Source organism: Equus przewalskii, chromosome 19, assembly GCF_037783145.1.
Source record: "Equus przewalskii isolate Varuska chromosome 19, EquPr2, whole genome shotgun sequence".
NCBI lineage: Eukaryota > Metazoa > Chordata > Mammalia > Perissodactyla > Equidae > Equus > Equus przewalskii.
Window position 1 is genome coordinate 19,661,740 of NC_091849.1, and position 23,777 is coordinate 19,685,516.

Below are 23,777 nucleotides of genomic sequence, written 5' to 3' on the forward strand. Positions count from 1 at the left end.
GGACTTTGTTCTATCATAGAGTTAAGTTATTTGAAATTAGTTTGATTCCTTGAGGCTTTCTTTTAAGGTCCATTAGTATAGGTCCAGAGCAGCTTCTGGTTTAACACTAATTTTTCTCCACCACTAAAGCAGATATTCTTTTAAGGATTCTATGCAGTGACCCACATATTCTAAGGTCTTTCTTTTGGCTTGTAGGACCACAAACCATTCTTCGTCCTGTGGAATTTCTAGGAATTGTTTGGCTTACTGTTTTCCTGTGGTTCTTTCCCCAGCCTTGGGATTTAGTTTTCTCTCATGCATGCCCAGATCAGCACTCAGCCAAACACTTGAGGGGAGCCCTCTGCTAATCTTTGCAGCTCCATTTCTGTGCAACTCACTTCTCTATAATATTTAACACTATAAATTGTAGCTCTCTGAACTCTTAATCTGTGTCTCCTCAACTCAGCAGGATCATTGGGCACTGTCAGTTTCCCCTTTTCTGCACTGCGGCCTAGAAAATGCCTCCAGGCAGTAAGATGGGCAGTCATGGTGCTCACCTCATTTGCTTCTCTCAAGAATCACAGTCCTGCACTGCCTCTTATTCTTCGTCTGACGATTGTTGTTTCATGTTTTGTCAAATTTTCTAGTTGTTTATAGCATTAAGGCACTTCCTGTAGCTTCAGGTATAGAAGTAGAAGTCCTTACAATATTTTCTTTAAGTTAAAATTTTGTGTTGTCATTAATATGGTCAGAGTGAACAGTTTGTACTGGAGACTATATATTCCTCTACAGAAACAGACATGTTGGTAGACATAATTTTGATTAGCATAGCTCGGTCAAGTTATAGAGTTGTTTATTGGTATGTATGTTATTCTATTTTAATAGATATTAAAATCACCTTTTATTAACACCACCTCCAAGTGTTGGTAGTGCTTTGTTCTTAGAAATGTTTAACTGAAGAGGTAGCTGATTATTAGAACCTTGATATCTGGATATGTATCAGACCTCCTATTCAGATTATTCTTCCTTTCCTCAAGGCACAACTACCAGCTTCTCTATAAAACTTCTAAACTTTTAAGTATTTTTTTGTCCTAGAGTTGCACCTTACCTTTTCATTATGTAGGAACAGTGCTCACCCCTTTCCCCTTTTTCGCTTTTTATTTACCAGTAAACATAATTATCTTCGTATCTCTGTGACATCAGAGCTGGAAAGGGCACAATTATACTAACAAGACTATTTTAACTAACCCACTTTTTGGTCAGTTGCCAGTTATCTTAGTTAAAAAGAGTAAAACTTATCCGAATTATTCTACTTGTCATTGTAGTTACTTGGTGTGTAGCCAGTAGATTCTTGAGAGTGAGCCTATTTTTCCTTTAGTGAAGGAAAAATGAATTTTTCCTTTCCTTTTCTTGCCTCAGAAGAGATAATTCTATTTTACTTATTCTTATTTGTTTTGTCCTTCCTTCTGAAGTTATAGCAGTGGTTCAGCCTCTTTTAAGACTCTGAGTTCGTGGCAAATCTTGGTTTGTTGGATGTCAACTTAAATGGTGCTACGTAAGAAGCTGGGGCCCAATACTGGTACTTAGGCTCTGTTGGATGGAGAAAAGGAAGAAGAAAAAGAAGAGAGAAAAGATTGACACCACTTCCTCTCCCTCTAGGTGCTACCAACTAAAGAGCATAAATGTATTACTGGTCTTGAGTTCCTTTTATTTGTTTATACTTAGTCATGAGTCTTGTTTCACACATTTTGGTCAATTACAACAAATTCCCCCTCCAAAAAAAGAGTGAAAGAAGCTAATTTCTTTTAGAAAAACTGGACAGTGACATTATCTGTAATTGTTTTTCCTTTTCCTGCCCCTTGATACACCAAATCTAGTGATTTGAGAGTTCTGAAACTGCTTTGAATATTCATGAGCATGAGTATCTTAAAACCAGAGTTATTGAGAGCTTTCACTAGCACGTATAATATACATATTCATATTCATTGCATATGACAGGGAGTAGGTTATCAGCATGTAATTTTTGCTCCCTTATCTCTGCCTTGTGAGCTTGAGTCTCTTGCAGCAACTTCTGTCATCACTGGCTTCCATTTTACCATTCTTCTTCACCACAAACCCCTCACTCACTTCACCCCAACCACGTGGACCTCTTTGCACTTCTTTGGGAACTATAAACATGCTCTTGCTGGGTCTTTGCACTTGTGTTCCCTCTACTTCAACTGCTCTTCCTTCTGACAGCTAATCTGTGTGGCTTACTACCTTGGTTCACTCAGGTTTTGGGTCACTGTGAGTCTTCAGCTATTCCCTGTCAAAAAAGCAATGTCTCTTCCCAACCAGTTTATCACTAATTCCTTTTAGCCTACTTTCAAAATTATTAGCACTTACTTCTACTTGGCAATATATTATTTATCTCTTAGTTTATTGTCTCTCTTACTTGAATAAAGTTCATGAGGCAGAGACCTTGTCTCTAAGATCTATAACAGAGTCTGTCACATAATACTACTCTACAAATACTTGCTAGAAGGAGTGAATGAATGGATGATGTTTTATTTGTAGTAGGACACCTAAACTATATACCTGATGCAACTTCAAACTAAACATAAGAATATAATAGAGAGTAGAAAAGTATGTTTGCTGTTTAAATACTTGAAATAATAATTTATGTTTTATATTCAAAGTCTGACTTCCCTAATTACAACTATAGGATTTCAGGTCCTACTTGATTTTAGACCTGGTGGAGTTCACTTCTGAGAAAGACTTTTATGACCAGAAAAATGCTAGTCATAAAAATGTTCTGTCCTTTTAAAATGTAAGTTCTATTTGTTCTTCATTCTGTGGTTGAGTTCAGTGGCCCAAATAATGCAAAATCTTTTGCCATTTTAGTTTTCTTTACCCTCTAAACTATTCTATAGCTTTCTGAGTTAGTCTTGGAATCTAGATAGGTGTCTATCCATCACCATGATCAACTGATGTTAATCTTTTCTGAGAGCATGGTACTATGTTGCAGGCATCTAGCTATTTTCTCCTTTCCTCTTCCTACTTCCTTTTGTATCTGTAATGTTTGGACTGTTAGGAGTTGAGCCTGTTGTGATTTTTTAAATACAAAATAACATCTCTCCCCACATCCTGCTGAAACACCAGAGGGCTCATTCATAGACACTGCTGTGTTCTCTCTAGGGATATTAAAAAAAAGACCATATATGGAACAAAATACATTGTCGTATTAAGAGGATAAACTTAATCTGCCTCATTGAGGCTTATTGCAGATTTTGGAGACTGGGGAATCAGATGCCTGGTTTTCAGAAAATGTGTCATCCTTTTGTGGTGTTTAGTTTGTTTTTAGCTTTCTGTTATTTCCAGATTCTTGTAGAAGTATGGAAATAAACAATATTCTCTCCGATTATGACCTTTCAAAAGAAATAAACAGGTTTTTTTTTAGCAACAATATCAGTTTATGCCAACAACTTTTTTCTGTGTATCACTATAATCACAAGATGTCAGGTTGCTCTGGAAATATTATCTCTTTGTAAACTTTTGTTATTAAAGCAATAAAAAAAGATAATTTTAAAGTTTAATTGTTTTATGGGTAATCGATATATCTGAACTTACCTGTGAGTGGAAAATCTTACTTCTAAGTAAAAACATGGTTTGTCTTCACTTGCTGTGCTATCCAGCTATCACCATAGGATAAGGGACTTGAAGCAAGATTGCTAATCTTGTATAGAAGTTAAGAGACTATGCAACGCACTTTGCAACATTCAAGCTGCATTTCCATATTTTCCAAAGAAAATTCATTTTGATATTTCCTTATTGCCTAATAAGGAACCTGGGGCCCTCCTGTGCACACTCTCTATGTGTGTGTATGTATGTACATGTATATATGTTTATGTATGTATATAGAACCAAAATCTTTTGAGTGCTATGTGCTACACAACATAATAGGTCTTAGGCATATGTATATTAGTAAGATTTTTGCACGTCTGCCTTGGAGGTGCTTGCATTCTATCAGGGGAAACAAACAGTTAAACCAATAATTATAAGGCATTGTGATACAGAATTTTGCACAAGATGCTTGGGGACACAGGGAAGGAGCATCTAAATTAGTCTGGGTGATCAAAAAGTTTCCTGGAGGAGTTATTGATTATGTAAAGAAGAGTGGAAGGCATTTTAGACAGAGGGAAAAGCGTATGCTAAAGCACAGAGGCCTCAGCTACAGTGACTTGCTCAAGAAATTACAAGAAATTCACTCTAGCTGAGCTGAAATTGTTGTCCAATGTTAGATTTGCCAAGAGCAGTAATTGTATTGTGATTATGAGGGAGAATGTTCTTGATCTTAGGAGATATTTGCTGACATATTTAGATTTAAAGTGTCATAAGATCTGCAATTAATTCTCAAATGGTTCAAAAAAAATATCTGTGTGTTTGTGGGTGTGGAGAGAGAGTGCTTACAGGGGTGGCAAAACATTCGTGAGTCTAAGTGAAGGAGGTACAGGTACTCTTTGTATTACTCTTGAAGCTTTTCTGTAAATTTAACATTGTTCAAAATAAAAAGTTAGAGGACAAAACCTTCAAGTCATTAATAAACTTTAAAGTTTGCAAAAGATGTATAAACATGATGTAATTGAAGAATTAGCTAATTAATAGTTGTCTTCTATGGTGGCCTATTATTTGGGTTTTTATCATTGATATATAAAAGATAGCCTTTGTTGGTCCTGTTATGATGTTATCTTTAATAAAATTGTCATTTAAGTCTTTTTTTTATGTAAAAGGAAAACACAAAACCTTTCTGTCCAATAATAAGATTAGAAGGGACCCAGGGAGTTATATTGTCTAATTCGCTATTAAATGAATAGGCTAAATAGATGGATGGCTGCCTATGTATATTGTTACTTAGAAACATTGCCACTGGAGAAATTTCCATGACCTTTCAAATGCTTATACGGAGGGCCATATTTATTTCTGAATTTTCCAAGATTTTTTTTTTTAAGAAGAAAGAGTCCATAAAAATCTAATTAATATGCACTGTGACTCTTAAAATAGAGAAGCAGGAATTAAGAGCAGAGAATTTAATGCATATTAAGTAAATATAACAAATTGTTTTTAATTCACATTTCCTCTTGGCCGTTGAAGAAAATGGCGAATGAAGGCTTCAATGGTGAAGAAAGAAGAAAGAGTAGGAAATGGACTTGAGAGGAGGAGAGGAAGGGCCAATGATAGTAACGGAGAGCACAAGCCAGGAGGAGAAGGGAGGGAACACGTCTTCTGAGGAAGAGCGATTTAGCAGATTTCGAGGTGATTTTTTTTGTGTGTTTAAGTTGATGTAGATTTTCTTGCCATGTAGTTCCTTTAACTGTTGATCCCGTTAATCAGTTTACAGTCTTTGTATTTTTGCAATCCCTATTTTTAGAGACTCTACTCATAATGGAATAAATGAAACAACTTATTATGGTGGAAATTTTCCCCAATGATAAAGCAAGAACTGCTAGCGAAATTTCACTTCTCCGACCAGATGAAATCAATCTTCACTCATATTTTAGTTTATTTCAGTGAAGCTCATACACAGGAAAAGTCATAGTGAGTCATAGTCTTTTGAAATTGAGTTTTGGCAAAGTCTGATTTTTCGGAAAGGATTTTCTTTGTTGTGAAACTATTTTATTGAGGATATTATCTTTCTTTTATTGTTAACCTTTTATGTCTTCTGCTTTTTCCATCCTCTGTCAAGTCAAACTACTGTGAATCAGAGATCAGAATCCAGCTGTTGAGGTTGCTCTCTAATAAGAGGCAAATACTATGTGTTTCAACTATAAGCTGATCTGTAATTACTTGGGTAAAATGATAATGAATTCTAATAACTAAACTTTTTGTAGGGTTTTCCCTTGTAAGATCCATTTCATTTCTTCCTAGTATTTTCTTTTTACTAAATTAACACTACGCAAGGATGATAGATGATCCGATAAACCTAATATTGGTTAGAAAAATCAGATAGACTGAACAATTTAAGGAAAATGAACAAAAGTCAGGCGGATGCACAATTTTAGGAAAAAGTAAAATTTCTCCTTGGATGCATAAAAAATGTTAATTTCTGTCTCTCACTTTTCTACCCACCATTTTCTTTTTTTGTATGTATTTATTTTTACAGCCATGAGAGTTTTTACTGGACATTCACTTCTCTTATCTCAGTTCTTCCTGCTTGCTTCTCTTTTTCATTTCATGTGTTTGTTTTTCTGACATGTATTATTCAAAGTCCACATTATAGTGCAGACTGGGCCTGTCTCATTGGGGCTGACATTATATCCACTTCAAGCCAGCCCAGTTCACCCTTCATTTTGGTTTCTAAGGCTGTGTTCTCCAATACCCACCCCCATCTCCCACCACCCGATATCGATAGGGATGTACCGAAGTTCCCAGGATATTTATCCTTGTCCCCTTGCCAGCTCCTGGTAGTAACCAATCTTAGATCAAAGAAGTTTAGTGATGAATCCATATATGTCATGAGCTGGAAGAGCTGCAGGGCACATAGTAGGTTGGGGTCTAATAAATGTTTGATGAATGAATTAAGAAATGAATGTGCAAAGGAATATAGCTCATAACTGAAGTCCTTAAGGACTGAAGCTGTCTAGGCAAGCACTTCTGCCCATAAGTATAACCAATTAAGTGTGCGGATAGAAGCATGCATGTGTCCCAATATCCATTAGTGATTGTGGTCTGTAGCCTTCAGTTTCCTTGGTGAATTCATATGCAAGCTGACCTGGCAGGCACTTCTTGTGCTATGAGTAATCACAAGACTTCCCAGAGAAAGAATGTCAGGTATGGGGATTCCACATTTAGCTTCACCGTTAGTATGGAATGACTTTCAATATCCTAATTATTTGAGGGATCAGCTCTCATTACAATTAATATGTGAAATATAACCTTACAAGATCTGAACTTTTCCACAGTGATTAAGAAGAAGTCACCTTTGACAGATTTTTTGGATTGAATTGGCAAGGCACAATTCTCCTCAAGTCTAGGGGTTTCTCATTTTGCACGTGTTCTCTCATTTCATTGTGTTTTAAACCAGGTTGCTATTATATAGAGCATTTTAGCAACCTTGATCTTGGAGACATCAAGACCAATATTCCTGTTGTTGCTGATTTAGTGTTACAGCTGCTTCCTCTTTATGTGATCTAATTTGAAGTTTCAGCCCACCAGGGGGCTATTAGTCCCCACCTATGCAGCTTTAAGAGCTGGCTGCTGTTTTCTGCCATGGATGTTATTTCCATTCCTATTCATAGTGATTTTTCCCCTTCTATTTTCATGTAGCAACAGCAAGGCACTGTTCCAGGAACTCGCTCTCTCTACATAAGGCGTAACATGGAACCATTTGGATGGAAACATTATAAATTAAAATTATTCTGTTCATTTTAAAATATTCATATTGTGTTGCTCAAATGCCAGTAACTGGAAAATCATGGATAACGTCCTGTTTTTATAACCTCTTTCAGAGTGTTTTAAAATCCCTTTATGTTGTTACTTAGCCATCTCTTTTCCTGGACTGGATTCTGTGATAAGATTTTTTTAAAAAATCTTGTATGAGTCCAGTGTCTGATACATGTGTAATACTAAAATTAAGATGATAACACTAATTGCAACCCATTTTTTAAATAGGAAAATATTTACTCCATGTACAGAGAATATTTATAAAATTATAAGACTACAAAGGTAGTCTATGAATGTGCCAGACTATTTCTTTTAATGATAAAACTTTTTATTAAACGATTAAAACTAAGCAAGGGTTTATTAATTTCTGAACTACATATTTAATTTAAATTAAAAAACCTATATATTCATAATACTACTGATTTTCAAATACTAAAAACAACTCCAACTTTTTAAATGGGAGCTATTTTTTGATATCTCCGGTTCTCTATGCTAAGTCATTGATTCTTTAATTTGGGGAAACTAAAATTTTATTTCTATCCTTGTATTTTCCATGTTGTATGGGTGTGGGCGAGGATGTGCATGTCTCAGAAAGATAGGCAAGTGGGGGAAAGTGAACATATTTTTATGTGGATTGGATAGTTTTCTGATAAAGTAAATATATCTCTTATTCTAAAGGAAAGAATAGTGATTAGAGATCTGAACTTCATGTATATTTTTCCACGTCTGTAGAACATGTTAGAGCGTAGATCTTTACTTTTTTCTTCTTTATAAGTTTTAAGTTAATGTTCACATAAAACCCATGTGTTTTATTTGTTGTCTCTCTTGGCTAGGAATATTTAAATGTATTTTTGAAATTCTTCTGTTATGTAAACTAAAGACAATTTAAAATTATAATTCTAAGACTCTTTCTAGAAACTTCTACTTTTGGTTTAGGCTGTAGTCTTTGTTTATGTGCCTTGTGTGTGTGTTGAGGTTCTTCAGAAGCAACAAATCACTTTAGCATGAACAAATTTCACAGGCCCATTTCACTGTTTGTTATAGCCTTGTGAATCATTTGGCTTTTTAAAATAGGCTAATCCTTTAGTTGAATAGGTGTTCAGAAAGGTTCTTTGTGCCATGAAAACCTGGGTGGCTCTTGCTAACTCTACTTTATTCATTTTAAATAGTACTATGTTATCCAGAAGCATTTCCTTTCGATTTTTGGAAAGATGTGGCTATAGGCTGTAATATTTGAAATCATGATTCTTTATAACACAACAACAGCAAGACATACATACATTTTCTGAAAGTCTGATTGATGGAAAATAGGATAAAAGCTCAGTAAACAGGTTTTCTAACACAAATACTTAGTTTATACAGCAACCAGTTTCTTTGAATGCAGCAATACAATATACTGTATTCTTAAGTGAATAAAGAAGACAAAAAATAGAATAGTTACTAGGGGAGAAATGGGTACCTTATAATTAATAATTTGTAAGTTAAACCTTAACTACATTTGACATTTTTCCTTGGGTTGGTGACAGACTGATTAGTGAGTTAACTGCTCATAGTACCTATTCCATAGAGTGACTGTTTCAGTTCCAGGGCTTATGGTGTTCAATAAAATCGGTATTCTCTGTGATGGGCTGAAGCTTTAGTCTTGATCAAAGTGTTTTGGAGGAAGCACAGTTGAACTGATTGGCTGTGAATGTTAATCACTCCATAGGACGCACTGATAATTTACAGCATTGTTGTAACTCTCTGGTGTTCATAAAATGAACTTAATAACCCAGTGCCATGGGATAAGCTGCTTTTTCTCTGCAATTGAATACCCAGACCGCCTGCATAATAGTGTTGAGAAATACAGCATTAAAAAGAGTGAGCAGCTGTATGATGAGGGAAACAGCTCTGCAATAGATTTGTTAATTATCTCCTTTGATTCACAGAGGGTGTTTGTGAGATATGGTTGACCAGTGAAGACACAGGGGCTTATGGCAGAGATATTGGCACCAGTCTCCCTGCACTGCTGTGGAAACTGGTTGAAGTGATTCCTGAGGGAGCAATGCTGAGGCTTGGCATGACAAATCCGCCTTATATTTTAGAGCATCTGGAGGTAAGGAAAGCACCACATTTCCATGCTGACACAGACATGAACCAATCCAGACAATGTGGCAGCCGCAGCATCATCACATGAGCTTCATTTAAATCTACTTTCATGGTTTTTTTGTGGCCCCATCTTACCACGAATGAATCAATAATTTCGCATCCCCTCCTTTGTCACTCTGCACGTTGTTTTCGCTTCCCCACCGTTAATTACTGTTGCCTAGATTTTTCAGTACTTGGCATCTTGTCACAGTTCTTTGTTTCTTCTTTCAGCCCTTCAATTTTCCATTGCATAAATTTGCCTCACTTCCTCCATTTGAACCCTTGTCCCATTCAGGACTGCTAATACGTTGCATTAATTTTGTAACCAATAGTGAACATCACGTTATCTGACCTACTCTTAGCCCTATCGGTAAGGGTGCTGTGCTGTTAAGTTTGAGGATGAATTTAAATTTCATCCCTTTGGGGATAGTTAGAGGTGAAGTAGAATCAAAAAGACACAGAGCTTGGTATTCTTCTACTTGGTTCTTTTGTGATCACTGTGGAAAAAGAAGGAGGTGTGGTAATGTGAGATCCCTGGTTTCATTTTTATACCTTCCATGGACCAGGATGCTTATCCTCAAGTAGCTTATTATTAAACTAGAAAAATAGCTGTGTACAAGTAACTGTGGCACCTGATGACAAATGCCACAATAAATGTGAGCAAGGAATAGGGATACGGGAGCAGCCAGTTAAATGAAAAAGCACATACTAGGATCCATGACTCTTATTTGAGAAATAAAATAATTATATTAGGCCCATAGTTATGGACAGGAAATCTAATAAGTGCTGTTGGAACATCATGTGCAAAGTATAGAAGCATGTCACTTACATTTTTAATTGTATGTTCTTTGCAGTTAGTTTGTCCAGAAAAATAACATCCCAAAAACCTAAAAACAAGTATAGTTGCTGAAATTTAATGCGTATAGAAATTAATATTCAAAAATTTAAAAGATTGTTTCTGTTGATTTGATTTGAGGCCTATACTTGTAGAGGTTGTTGCTGAAAAGCCTCCCAAATATCAACAATATATTTTAGAAATTCTGAAAACAGAGCTGATAGCAATCTGATCGTTAATTATAAATATGTGATGAAGAAATTTAGCAATTTCAATTTTGTTATTCACATTTTCCTAACCAGATCTTTTTAGTAAAGGTTTATGATTTATATGTTAACTTTGGTACTTTGGACAGTGTGCGACAATTATGATTTGCTATGTAAAAATAAGTCACAGGCATGTCAATTTCTGCTTAGCTTTTTGACTCAACACTTGAAAAAGCAAGTGATTCTGTGTAAAACTCAATGTGCTAAGAGCTGTAGCCATCTTGCTATATTTGCAGTAAATGCGAGGCATACATCATGAAGACCAGAGATACACTAGATGCGTGGTGGGTAGGAAGGGAAATCAGCCTTACCAATGTATAGTAGATAACATGCCAGTTTCTTTGGATTGAAAAAACAAAAATCTCATCAAGGATCAAGGGAACCGTGGTAGCTAAAGTCAGAGAAGTTCAGACCTGGAGTAAACCCAAGGGGGAAGAAAATCACGTATTGGCTCTGAAATGACTAGCTAAATATCTCTTGGAATAAATTCAGCACTTGAATTAACTGCAAGATTGCAGAAATTAATGCCACATTTATAGAAAATCCTAATGTTCAGCACCTAAAGTAGAGCTAGAGTTGTTAACCTCCGCATAGATACTCCAGGAAAGCTTGTAAAAATGAGCAGAATATGCTAAATATAGCCTTACACTTTACCTGGAAAAACCCCAGATGTTTAATTCATAGACTGCGGTTAGAGTGTTAAGTTCTGATTGTCATGACGTCACCTTTTTTTAAATTCTTGCTGTAAGATATCTATAACGTTGGCCTTCCCTCTACATTGTCATCTTCATGAGGCAAGGACTTTGTCGTATCTACCTCTGGATCTGCTCCGCCCAGTAGTGACTTAATAAGTGAGTGAATAAAAGGGTGAACAAAGGAAGAGCCTTCTTTGTAAAATAAATTGTAGAGCTCACTCTGTAGTCTTGAACTTTGAAGTCTTAACATTCTCACCATAAGAGGCAACAGAAGATGCCCAAGTAAATGAACTTCAAGAGTGAGAGTTTGTCCCACAGAAAGCCACCCATTCCTGTGCACCTCCTAAGCAGGGAGTAATCTAGTCCTGTTGTGCCACAGCAAAGGAGAAAGCAATCCAAAGGAAACAGAACAAAATGAAACAAACAGGCGAAGGTGTGCAGGAATAAAAGACTCACAGTATCTGGAAGTAAGAGCTTTTAGATTCTTTCTTTGTTCCTTTGACAAGACCTTCACACCTTGGTGGGTCTTCTTAGCCTCCTCTGGGTGGGGGAGCCCAGAGCTTGCAGTGTTTCACAAACATATCCTTCTGTAACAGGAAAAGTAACCAAGCTGCAGAGGCTTCACTGGCTTCCCAGGGTGAAAAAAAGGACGTTAGGGAAGGGAGCCCAAACCTGATGAGCCTCAGCCGCTGCTCACTGACACACTGTATTTCCCCATTTTCCTCTCACTCCACTGAAACCACTCCACAGAAATTACTTGACTTATCTAAAAGAGTGCTTAAGAGAGTTCACCAAGAAGAGGAAAATAAAAGCGGGAGAAAAGATGAAAACAGAAAAAAAATAACACCAGTGAATGACAGGTGGTGATTTTTTAAGGTATAGAGATAGAAAGAACCCACTCTTCACATAACTACTCTGATGCTTTAATACCCTCACGGTGAGGATCCCTTAAGAACTGTGCAATAGGATCCAGCCTTCTTGTGTCTCTGGAAGATGCTTCACACTACAGACTTTAATTATAGAGCAGTTCCCTGGGCTGTTTTCCTTCCTCTTCTTCTGTCCACTTCACATTCACCTGACTCTTGAGATTTTTTTTAAAAACCATCTTACCAGCTTTATTTTTTTAACTGAACAGTTTAAAGGGGAAATCATTTAAAGGAAAATACCAAAGTTTCTATCATTACTTAAAAGTATGGTGTGGAAAAATAGATCTCCTGATAATACATTTTATTAGATCCCTACAGGAATAGAAAATGCATATTATACTTAACATAGGCTGCACTTTTCAGGTTTTATCAAGAATCTGGTGTTATGTGTGGCACTTTATGTAGTAGATATTAAATAAATGTGTGGTGAATAGAAGGAGGGGAGGAAGGATTCTTAATCCCTAACAGGCAGGCAATTAGTCCAGTGTCTGTTTGGAATATCTACAAACCCTCTTTTTATCACCTGCCTTAGAAAAACAGTATGTGATTCATTTTAAATGTTGATATAGCTGACAAAGGGATATTTCAAATATATATATATGAAAAACATCCTGACATTGAAGAAACATAATTATGAGCTCATGCAATACTTTCTAAATTTGGATATGAGATAAAAACAATAGATTAAAAAACATTTTACCTCATCTTAAAGTCTGCAATGCCTCTCCATTACCCATAGGATAACGGTAAGCTCTTTAGCATGACATACAGGTTCTTAAGATGCTTCTTCCATTATATCCCCATTCTCTGGTTCCTTTGGTACCCTTAGGTTGCCTTCTATATAGCCTGTATCTTTTTTTATCATTTCATACTCCTGAAATTTTTACTTTAATTTTTTCCTATTCGATACTTGCCATGTGATGACAGTTCGTCATAATGAGTAATCAGATGTACTAATATCTGCTACTTCATGTGTTCACTAATATATTGCCCCCATAGAGACACGTAACAGACGTTCCTTGTGTGTTTGCTTTCCTATTAATCTCGCTAAGGTATTAACCCTAACATATTCCTTTTTGATGAACTCTGACCTTATAGAAAGTGGAGCAGCTTGTGAATTTGATCACCTCTGAAACTTACATTGCTTAGTTTTCCCTTCTTAATTGTAGGTAGCCTACAGCTAAGGTATTAATTCAGACTGAACATAATACACATGAACCCAACAAGGCTTAATGAGGCCAGTGACACTGATACAAGAGCTACTGCTAAGCGGGCGCCAGAAATCACTGGTAACTTTTTTTCAAGATTGCATCGTCATCATCATCATCATCATCATCATCATCATCATCGTCATAATATCAGTAGAATTTATCAGGCACTTATTTTCAAGAAACCATGCTGATTGCTTTACACACATTATCTCTTTTCCTTCTTACCTCAAGCTAGGCTATATAGATGTCATTATCCTCGTTTTATTGATTGAGAAGGCAAGTCTTAAAAGGGTTAAATAATTGGCCAAATCACAAAGCTAGTTAGCCATTAAACTGGTTCTAATCTTGTCTGACTCTAATCTGCTTTTTATTGTACCACATCTTCCACAAAGCCTTCCCAGATACTTTGTAGATTCCTTCCATGCTTTGTCAGACTCTGTTCAGAATCTCTGTCAACACTCATGGTGCACCATGATTACTTATTTGCATGTAAATCTAACAAAACTGTTATCTTTAGGGAGAGGCTGTCTTATTCATCTTTGCAGTTCAGTGCCTGTGATAACACACACTTAATAAATGCGTATAGAATGATGTGAGAGCTCTAAGTTTAGCTGTTCCTTGACTTCATGTCTCATATATGTTGCACTATCTTCATGTCTGTGCTGAGCATCTAGTTTTAGAAGAGTTTGTGGATGGTTGTCATATGTCTTTCTCTCTTACGAGTCACACGTCTTTGAAGATGCACTGGATGATGGGGGAAAATCCATATAAAGGATGTGTTTTGTTTATTTGCCCTGCTAAAATATCATCGTGATAGGTAGTATCTTTAGGACTGCCTAGAGCAAATGGGCTCATTGTATGATTACTGAATTTGTAGATTGTCTAGGCTCTTAACTTCTTTCTTCTTCCTGCTGCTTAGCTTTTTTATAATCCCAATCAGAGAAGTCAGCAGTGAATGAATGGTCAAGGAGGAGAAATTAAAATCAGGCAATTTGTCTTGTTTTTAGTTTTATGGGTTGGCTGGTAGGGAAAAGATATTAAAGGTATTGACCAGTAAGAGATAGGGGAAGTATCTGTGGATTTTATTTAAGCTATTCTGGCTCTCCCTGTGTTATGAATCATTTAAAATAGCTGTAATCTCCCTTTAAGAGTCCTGTATGCCTTAAAATTGTATCCGAATTTTAGTGTATTACTTACAGCCTGGTCCAGGGAGGGCAAGTTGATTGAACTGGAGGGCAAATGCATAGTATTAAGGATTTTCCTACCTTTAAATTATGAATAAAGCAAATTATTTATTTTTAAATTTATATTATTCTGTAAAATATTGCCGAAAAATATTGACACTAATATTCACATTGATATTATAGTATATTTTATTTAGCTTGAATTAATATGTATACTTTTTAACAAGATTTACGTTTAGTGTATTTATGTTATATATATTATATATGTTGTATTATGTACGGTTAGTTGTAAATAGTGATATTTTAAATGCTTTATCTGTTTCTGGTTGGGAAATCTTGTAATCACTACAATAAATGAGTTTCCCACTACCCTTGATTTTTGTATGTTTACTTCTAGTTAAATGACCTTATCTACTAACCTAATTGTATATTTAACAAAATTAATCTATCTGGTAAAAGACAGTAGATATCTGTAAAGGAGTTTTGCATGGTAATTTATGAATATTAATAGTATGCTTGGCTTGGCAGACTTTTTAAAAATGCCTTATAGTTTCAAAATAATAGCAAATTTAGTACCTGCTGTGCTTGTTTTGTCAAAGGAATACAAAATTTCCAAACTGAACTAAGCAGTTCACATGGGGTCTTTAAAATTTTTTTATCCTTGGGGCTTATACTTTCCAGAAAAACAGAAAAGTATGCAAATAGATTTTGTGCTGTTATATACAAAAGTTTCCCCCCTTTTGATGAATAGAAGGACATGGTAGATGATTTATTTTGAGCAAGAAAATGGAAAGGAAAAATCCTTTATTTCCATCATCCACATATAGCTTTTCAGACATGTCACTGTGTGGTTTGATCTGACTGTTCCCACCCAGTTTCTTGCCAATTATGATCATCAGCACTTTACTTCATTCTTAACCTGGCATTCATGAGTAGATTTCAAGCAGTCAGTGAAACTCCTGAAACTGGCAACCAAAGTTTTGTGCCTGTCTGAAAATTTGGGGAGAGAAAACCCTCATCAAATAATAAAAAGATTTATATCCATAGTAAAAGGTCTATCAGGCTTTACCAGGAGCCTAATTCTGAGAGCTGGGAGCGGCCCCTCTAGAGGGGAAGATGGTGTTTGCCGAATGACTTGCCCGCTTCTGATATAAAGGGAAATTGAAATACTGTTCCATATAAGCGTGATTGCAGGCTCCAGCCCACATTCCAACTCTGCAGCTTCCCCAGTGGATCTAGATCTGAGCATCATCAAAGCTTCAGGCAGGCCCTTCTACTAAAACACCTGCATCTCTGCCCATACTTCTGTCTCAGCCCATTCATTCCTGTGATCCTCACTTGTTCCCTTTCCCAGGCTTTAGCTCCCGACTCCAGCCAGGCCCAAGAAGCCTAAGCTTTTCTTGAACTAAGCACCCACTCAGAAAAATTTACATAGCTTATTGCTTCCTACTACTGAGCCTCAGTTTGTAATATTCAGTCTGGATGATTAAGGCTCATGATTACATTAGGACCCAAAAAAGAAATGAACTCATAAATAGACTCGATCTCAGAACAGATTACTCTTTGTTCCTGCCCTCACAGCCACTGGCTCAAATGGTTTCATTAGGAACTTTATTTTATGCTTATCATCCCAGGTATGTTTTCATGGAAAAATGAACTATTTTGTGGTTGAATGTTTCTCATGTAGAAAATATTGAGTACCTCTGTCTTCATGGGGAGCACAATGGAAAATGCCTTTTTAAAAATTCTATTTATATTGCCATCAGTAATTTATACAGAGGCCTACCCTGTGGGCTTCACTGCTGCTCTCCAGTTTCTAAATTACCGGATAGCGTGCGTGGGAGTCTAGACTCAGTGTGGGGAATATAAGTGGTCAAATCGTTTTTGGTTACCATAAAATGCTGTAGTCCACTTTGTGGTAAAAACTATCCAAACTTCTCAACCACTAATCTCATCAGTTTTTTCTCTTGTCATTGGCCTAACTTATTGCATATTGCTCCTGAAATGCAGTGGCATATGGATATTCATTCCCAAAAGAGATGATCATTTTCCTGGGAGGAAAAGAACATAGGGATAAAACGTGTGTTAAGATGATGAGTGAAAAGGCCTCAGCAAATGCTTTATAAAGAAGCTGATGTCATAGCCAAATATCTGGAACTGTGTCTCTCTGTGTATATATATCCTCTAACAAAAAAAAGTATATATAAAGTATATTTATATAAAATTCTAGAATCCTTGAGCAGCCTGGCACTTTACCTATTTCAATTGTGGCATACAAAGATTCCTATTTTATCTTTTAGCATTCTAGTATATATTTCAGTTTTTAAAAGAGGGCATTAGATATGGATATAGTTTAATTTGCATCTTAAAAGGCATTTCACATTGCCATTCCCCTGAATCCTTAATTTCACAGGAGTAGCTGAGAAGGCTTCCATGTCACCTGTCAAAATTAGTATAGTTCAAACTCCACAATACACCATCTGTGGGCTTTATCTTCCTCATTAATTTAGGAAGTCAGTTATGCTCAAACCATTGAGAAAAGCTGCCTTTGACTTTCCTTCATAAGCATGGAGAACAGCTAACACATAAGGCAATCAGCGTACTTTCGTTTATACTTTTGGTTCTAAGATCATTTCTGTATCGATTTCTTTGCTCTGATAGCCTATGAAAGCCTGCCGTAGGCACTTGCTAATTCAGCACTTAGTAAAATGAAATCCTCATATTTTATATCAGGTGGGTAATGGAATTTTCAGGTGATTCATGGTGTAGAACAGAAAGGTTAGTAACGAAGTTAATGGTTCATAGAATAGTTGAGGGACATTGTGCGTATTTTTCAGAAAGCAAAGTGCACTTCCTTATTTTGCTTCTATTCATTTCTAATCTACTAAATTGCTTTTTGTTTTTAGGTACAGTATGCATCTGTTCTTTTTCCCACATCTTCCTTTACCTACCACAAAAATAATCCACATGAAAATGTTAAGCTTTCAAAATTTAAGTTCAAAATTCTTTAATGGCATTTAACAGTAAATAGTGATTGTTTCCAAAATTGGAAATGTAAGGGTTTATTATTATTAAAAACCCTTTTATTTCCATGTGTTTTAGCAGAACTAGCAAATAGATTATAATGGCAGTGAATGGTCTATGAGTAATAAATCATTTTTAGTATCAGAGGATGCTGCACGTGGGCCAGAGAGAATCAAATTGGTTAATGTTGAAAGTTCTCCAATTGTTCATTAGTTTAGGGGGGAATCTCTTCTCTTTCTTTTTTATACCATGTATTTTTGTCTGTTTTTAAAAAGCACTGGAAAGTTTGCCTCATATAAAAGAACGTTTGATTACAGAAAATATTGTGGCTAAGTCTGTCTCTAAAGATGTAACCTTCCTAGTCACATGTTAAAATGTATATAAAAAGAAAGCTTTATATCAGCTTTTATTATGCAATGTCAATGGAATATCAGCCTACATTCTGATCAGTTGAAATTTTAGACATTAATCTTTTAATTAATTTGCTACTGTATTTTCAGCCTTCGTTTTTCCCATTCAACAGATCCTTGTTATTTTTTGTTCCTCTATTCCTCTATTCCTGCCTTTGTGTTAGTTTCCTAAGGTTGCTGTAACAAAGTGCCACAGGTCAGGTGGCTTAAAATAACAGAAATTTATTCTCTCACGGGTTTGGAGGCCAAAGGTCCAAAATCAAAATGTTGGCGGGGTTCGTTCCTTTCTGAGGGATAGTCTGTTCCAGGCCTCTCTCCTAGCTTCTAGTGGTTACTGGCAGTCTTGGCATTGCTTGGCTGGTAGACGCATAACCACACTCTCTGCTTCAGTCTTCACATGGTGTTCCTCTCTCTCTCTGTCTCTGCGTCCAAATTTCCTCTTCATACAAGGACACCAGTCAGTGGATCAGGGCTCACCTTGATTCACCATGACCTCATTTAACTCGGTTACCTCTGTAAAGACTGTTTCCGACTAAGATCATATTTGCAGGTACCAGGGCTTAGGCCTTCAATATATCGTTTTGTGAGACACAATTCAACCCACACAGCCCTCTTTTGTGGTAAACAGATATTCTCTAGTATGCTGTTTTAATTCCCTTGTTGTTTCTTTTATTATATGTATATTTTTAGTTATATTCTTAGTGGTTGCCTTAGGGATTACAAGTAATATCTTAATTTATAACAATCGAGTTTGGATTAATACCAACTTTACAGTAGTATACAAATACTTTACTCCTATGTATAGCCCAATTCCCTCTCCCCTTCTTTATGCTGTTTTTTGTCATACAAATTATATCTTTGTACAGTGTATACCCATCAGCATTTATAATTTGTAGTGCTTTATGCAGTTGTCTTTTAAATTAGATAAGATAAAGACAAGAGTTACAAACAGAAACCACGTTTATACTGTCATTTATAGTTACCTTTGCTGGTGTTGTTTATTTCTTCATGTGGATTGAAGTTATTGTCTAGTATCCTTTCACGTCAACCTGGAAGACACTGTTTAGTATTTCTAACAGCTCTGCTAACAACACGTTCTCTTAGTTTTTTTAATCTGAGAATATCCTAATTTTTTCTTCATTTTTGAAGGATGGCTTCTCTAGATATAAAATTCTTGGTTAATAGTCTTTTCTTCAGCACTTGGAGTATGTCATCCCCCTGCTTTCTGGCATCTGATTTCTGATGAGAAATCAACTGTTAATCTTATTGAGGATTTCTTATACATGGTAAGTTGCTTTTCTTGCTGCTATCAAGATTCTCTCTTCGTCTTTCAAAAGTTTGATTGTGAGGTATCTACTTATAGAGCTCTTTGAGTTTATCCTGTTTACAGTTTGTAGAGCTTCTAGGATGTCTGGATTAATCTTCAAATTTGGGAGTTTTCTTTGTTTCTTCAAATATTCTTTCTGACTTTTTCTTTCCTCTCCTTCTAGAATTCACATGATGTGTGTGTTGATAGGCCTGATGCTGTCCCGCAGATTTCTGAGGCTCTGTTAATTTTTATTCATGCTTTTATCTTTCTGTTCCTCAAACCAAGTAATCTCAGTTGACCTGTATTCAAGTTTGCTAATTCTTTCTTCAGTCTGCTCAGATCTCCTGCTGAGCCCCCCTAGTGCATTGTTTATTTCAATTCTAGTGCTTTTCATGCCAGAATTTCTGTTTGTTATTTTTCTAAGATTTTATTTTTCCTTTTTCTCCCAAAGACCCCCAGTACATAATTGTGTATTTTTAGTTGGGAGTCCTTCTAGTTGTAGCATGTGGGATGCCACCTCAGCATGGCTTGATGAGCGGTGCCAGGTCTACACCCAGGATTCAAACCGGTGCAACCCTGGGCCACTGAAGCAGAGTGCACGAACTTAACCACTCAGCCACGGGGCCGTCCCCAAGAATTTGTTTTGGGTTTTTTTTTACCATTTCTATCTCATTATTGATATTCTTTATTTGGTGAGATATCATTCTCATACTTTCCTTTAGTTCTTTAAACATGGTTGTCTTTACTTCTTGGAACATATTTAAAGTGTTGGTTTAAAGTCTTTGTCTAGTAAGTTCAATATCTGGGCTTTTTCTGGGACAGTTTCTGTTGACTGCTTTTTTTTCCTGTGTGTGAGCCATATTTTTATCTGTGTGTTGTGCATGTTTTATAATTTTTGGTTTTTTTGAAAACTAGACATTTAAGCATACATTTTGTTTTTGTTTTTTGAGGAAGATTAGCCCTGAGCTAACGTCTGCTGCCAATCCTCCTCTTTTTGCTGAGGAAGACTGGCCCTGAGCTAACATCCGTGCCCATCTTCCTCTACTTTATATGTGGGATGCTTACCACAGCATGGCTTGCCAAGCGGTGCCATGTCCGCACCTTGGATCCAAACCAGCAAAACCCAGGCTGCCAAAGCGGAACATGTGAACTTAACTGCTGTGCCACCGGGCCGGCCTCAGTATACATTTAAATATAAAGTAGCAGTTCTGGAAGTCAAATACTCCTCCCTCCCCAGGGTTTGCTGTTGTTGTTTATTTAGTGACTTTTCTCAATTAATTCTGTAAAGTCTGTACTCTTTGTTATGTGTGGCCAGTGAAGTCCCTACGCAGTTGGCGTAGTGGTCAGCTAATGATTTGATAGAGATTTCCTTAAGTTCCTGGAACCATTGAGTCTCTCACTCTTTGCAGAGGAGCCCCATGTGCATATTGGAGCATGCCTTCAATGCTCAGTCAGATTGCTTACAACTCCATCCTTGCATTCACTTCCTACTTGTGTAAAACCTCACGTTTAGCCAGAGATGAGAGCTGAGGACTTTCTCAGGTCTTTACAGAGCACAGACTGGACATGCACACAGCCCTATGCCTGCACATGGCCTTCTACATTCCCCGGAATATGTTGGTGTTTTTGAAAGCCCCTTCTAAACATTATATTCCCTAGCTTTTCCTTTTAAGCTTCATGGTTTGCTTATTGTTGGCCCTGTTCTTCACAGCCTTGGGCAGCCATGATGTCAAACAGTTGAGCTAATTATTTTTGACAAATACTGCTAGGAAAAAGGCTATTCTCACTGGGTGAGTGCCAGATCAGGTTAAATAAGCAAGCCTTGTGAGTGGTGTCTTTCAGGGAACCTACCAGACAGGTCAAATAGTGATAATTTTCTGGGAATGAGGCTTTGAAGGAGCTCCAACCCTCTTTTTCCACCTCCAGTGGCTGCCAGGCTGCTGGTTTTCACCATGATTGAAGGCACTTGGTTTTCAAGGCTACCGTAGAGCTGGGGAATGGGAGGTGAGAAAAGAGCAGATTTATAATGTTGCATACTTGCTGTTCTTATCAAGATTCGTTTTTCTTGAATCAATGCTCCCCAGATCACTGCAAGCCTTTAGTTAATTTCCAGAATTCTGAACACGTTGATTCTGACCATTTTTTCAGTATCCTCATTGCTTTTATGGAGGAGAGGATTTTCAGAAGTTTTTACTCCTTTATTCCTGCTGATGTCAGTAAATATTATTCATGCCATGAAATGGGGCACTTCTATATCTGTTAGACCATTAGTGTGTGGGGTTGAGTCAGTTTTCTTGCTTAATTTTTGTGTTCCATGTCAAAGGTGCTATCAATCACTTATGGTACCATCTGCCCTTGTAAACCTCTTGAGGAGGAGCTCATGACATTAGTAGGTTATTGACAGCAAAAGATCACTATTAATTGAGTCTTTCAGTGGCCTGTAACGAACATCACCCTTACAGAAATCACAAAGATTTACAGACTAAAATGTGTACCTCAGATACTTGTAGCTCTCAGCACCACATAGAAAACAATGTGGCATACATACACTGAATCCTGCCTATAATAATTGGTTGCTTCCCTCTTTTTTTTTTTATTCTTTTTTTTAAAGATTGGCACCTGGGCTAACAACTGTTGCCAATCTTTTTTTTTTCTGCTTTGTCTCCCCAAATCCCCCCAATACATCTTATTGTGGGGATTGTGGGAGGGAAGATCCCCCCACATCTTAGTTGTGGGGCCTTCTAGTTGTGGCATGTGGGACGCCGCCTCAACATGGCCCAATGAGCGGTGCCATGTTCACACCCAGGATCCACACCAGTGAAACCCTGGGCCACTGCAGTGGAGTACACGAACTTAACCACTCAGCCACGGGGCCAGCCGTCTTTTTTATTCTTTTGTTAAGAACCATAGCAAATATTATTTCATTATTTCTGTTCTCATAGGTAATTCAAGTTCCACAATCACCGTCTTCTATGTTGTTGAAACTGCCGTTGGTCTCGATTCATAAATATACTTTGTTTTCGTGATATATGATGTCCCCTTCATTGTGCCACGCTCCATCATCTTCAGTCTTCTGATTAGGCATTTGTTAATCAGAAAGATGTTTGCTGTTGATGCTCCTTTACTAAACTGAAAAGATATCAAACTTGTAATTAATAGCTGGAAACTCCAGAATTTGCAGTAAAGCACTGGAAAATATTTGAGGATATTTAATTCTAGGAATTAAAGAGCCATTTTGAAATCTGCAGAAATTTGTTTTACTGTCATGGAAGTAAACACAGATTTTAAAGTTCCTCAGTTTTATTTCCAACGTTTTTGCTAAAATATCTTTATGATGTTTTTATTTATTATTATTCTAACTGAATGGGTCCTGGCTGTATTGAAATCTTCACAGAAGTGGAAGACCTGCATCGCAATCAGTTTGTCATTAATCTGACAAATTAGTGGAATCTTGATCATTCCATTCACATCTCAGTCTCTCTGAAAAGGGAACAACACTTTGAAGGGATTGAACTGAATGAGATAGATTTTTAATTTTCTATTTCATCTCTAATTTTGAGCCTTCTGAAATCTTTTCAAACTCATTTTATTTGATTTGACCTAGAACTTAAAAGAAAACAAGATAGCATTTTAAAGAATTGTTTTGCCATTTCATCATCTAGTATTTGGTGTGAAATAATCATCTCAACACTTGCTTTAGCAGTCGTATCATATTTATACAACCCTGTGTCCAATAGGCTTGGGACACAGGGCTTTCTGTTTCTTTAGTGAACATGCAGAATCAGTTACTTGACTTGCATCCTCCCCCCAAACCCTGAGAAAAATGGGTTTCTTTAGGATAGCATGGCCCTCCTCTCTTGTATGTGCTTTTTGTATTGCAAATAATACAGTGCAGAAATGAAATTTGCAGAAAACTGTATCACAAAGATCTCTCTGTCATTCAAGGAATGATTTTTCTGCAGACAGACTCTTCCACTTCCCCACTCATGAGTGCAGAGGGATTGGGGATCATTTTGGTCACTGGCTCCATGTGGCCGCAGACACACCCATCTGGCATTTGCTCCCAATCTCCCCAGGCTTGGGACACTCCCTATGCTCTTAGTGGATCCTTATAAGTCTCCCAGGGCACCAGCTACTGTTCTTTTGTGTACCCTCAGTTTTATCAATGGAAGCCTATCAGTTGTTTTTTCTGTCTTTCCTTCTGAAAGTCCTTACCATTTCTGGAATGCAGTTTTCAAAAGAAAGCACAATAAATAATAATCTACTTCTGTCCCTCTTGCCTTTACCACCAGCCTGGCCCACCTTCACCTCTATTCATTTCCTCAGTTTCAAGTGCATTTTTTGCTTGGAACATGGGTTATTGAAGAGTTAATTCTTGGACCTCAATGTGGT

General features: G+C 36.8%; 1 protein-coding gene across 12 annotated transcripts in view; it reads left to right on the forward strand.

The window, feature by feature from the left end:
• The window catches only part of CDKAL1 (CDK5 regulatory subunit associated protein 1 like 1), a 610,652-nt gene that overhangs the window by 345,555 nt on the left and 241,320 nt on the right, over positions 1–23,777 (forward strand). For all 12 annotated transcript variants that reach the window (XM_008518334.2, XM_008518335.2, XM_070584147.1 and 9 more), the window contains one exon: positions 9,327–9,493. In XM_008518334.2, coding sequence (XP_008516556.1) covers positions 9,327–9,493 — 167 coding nt within the window. The remainder of the gene's footprint in view (positions 1–9,326; positions 9,494–23,777) is intronic.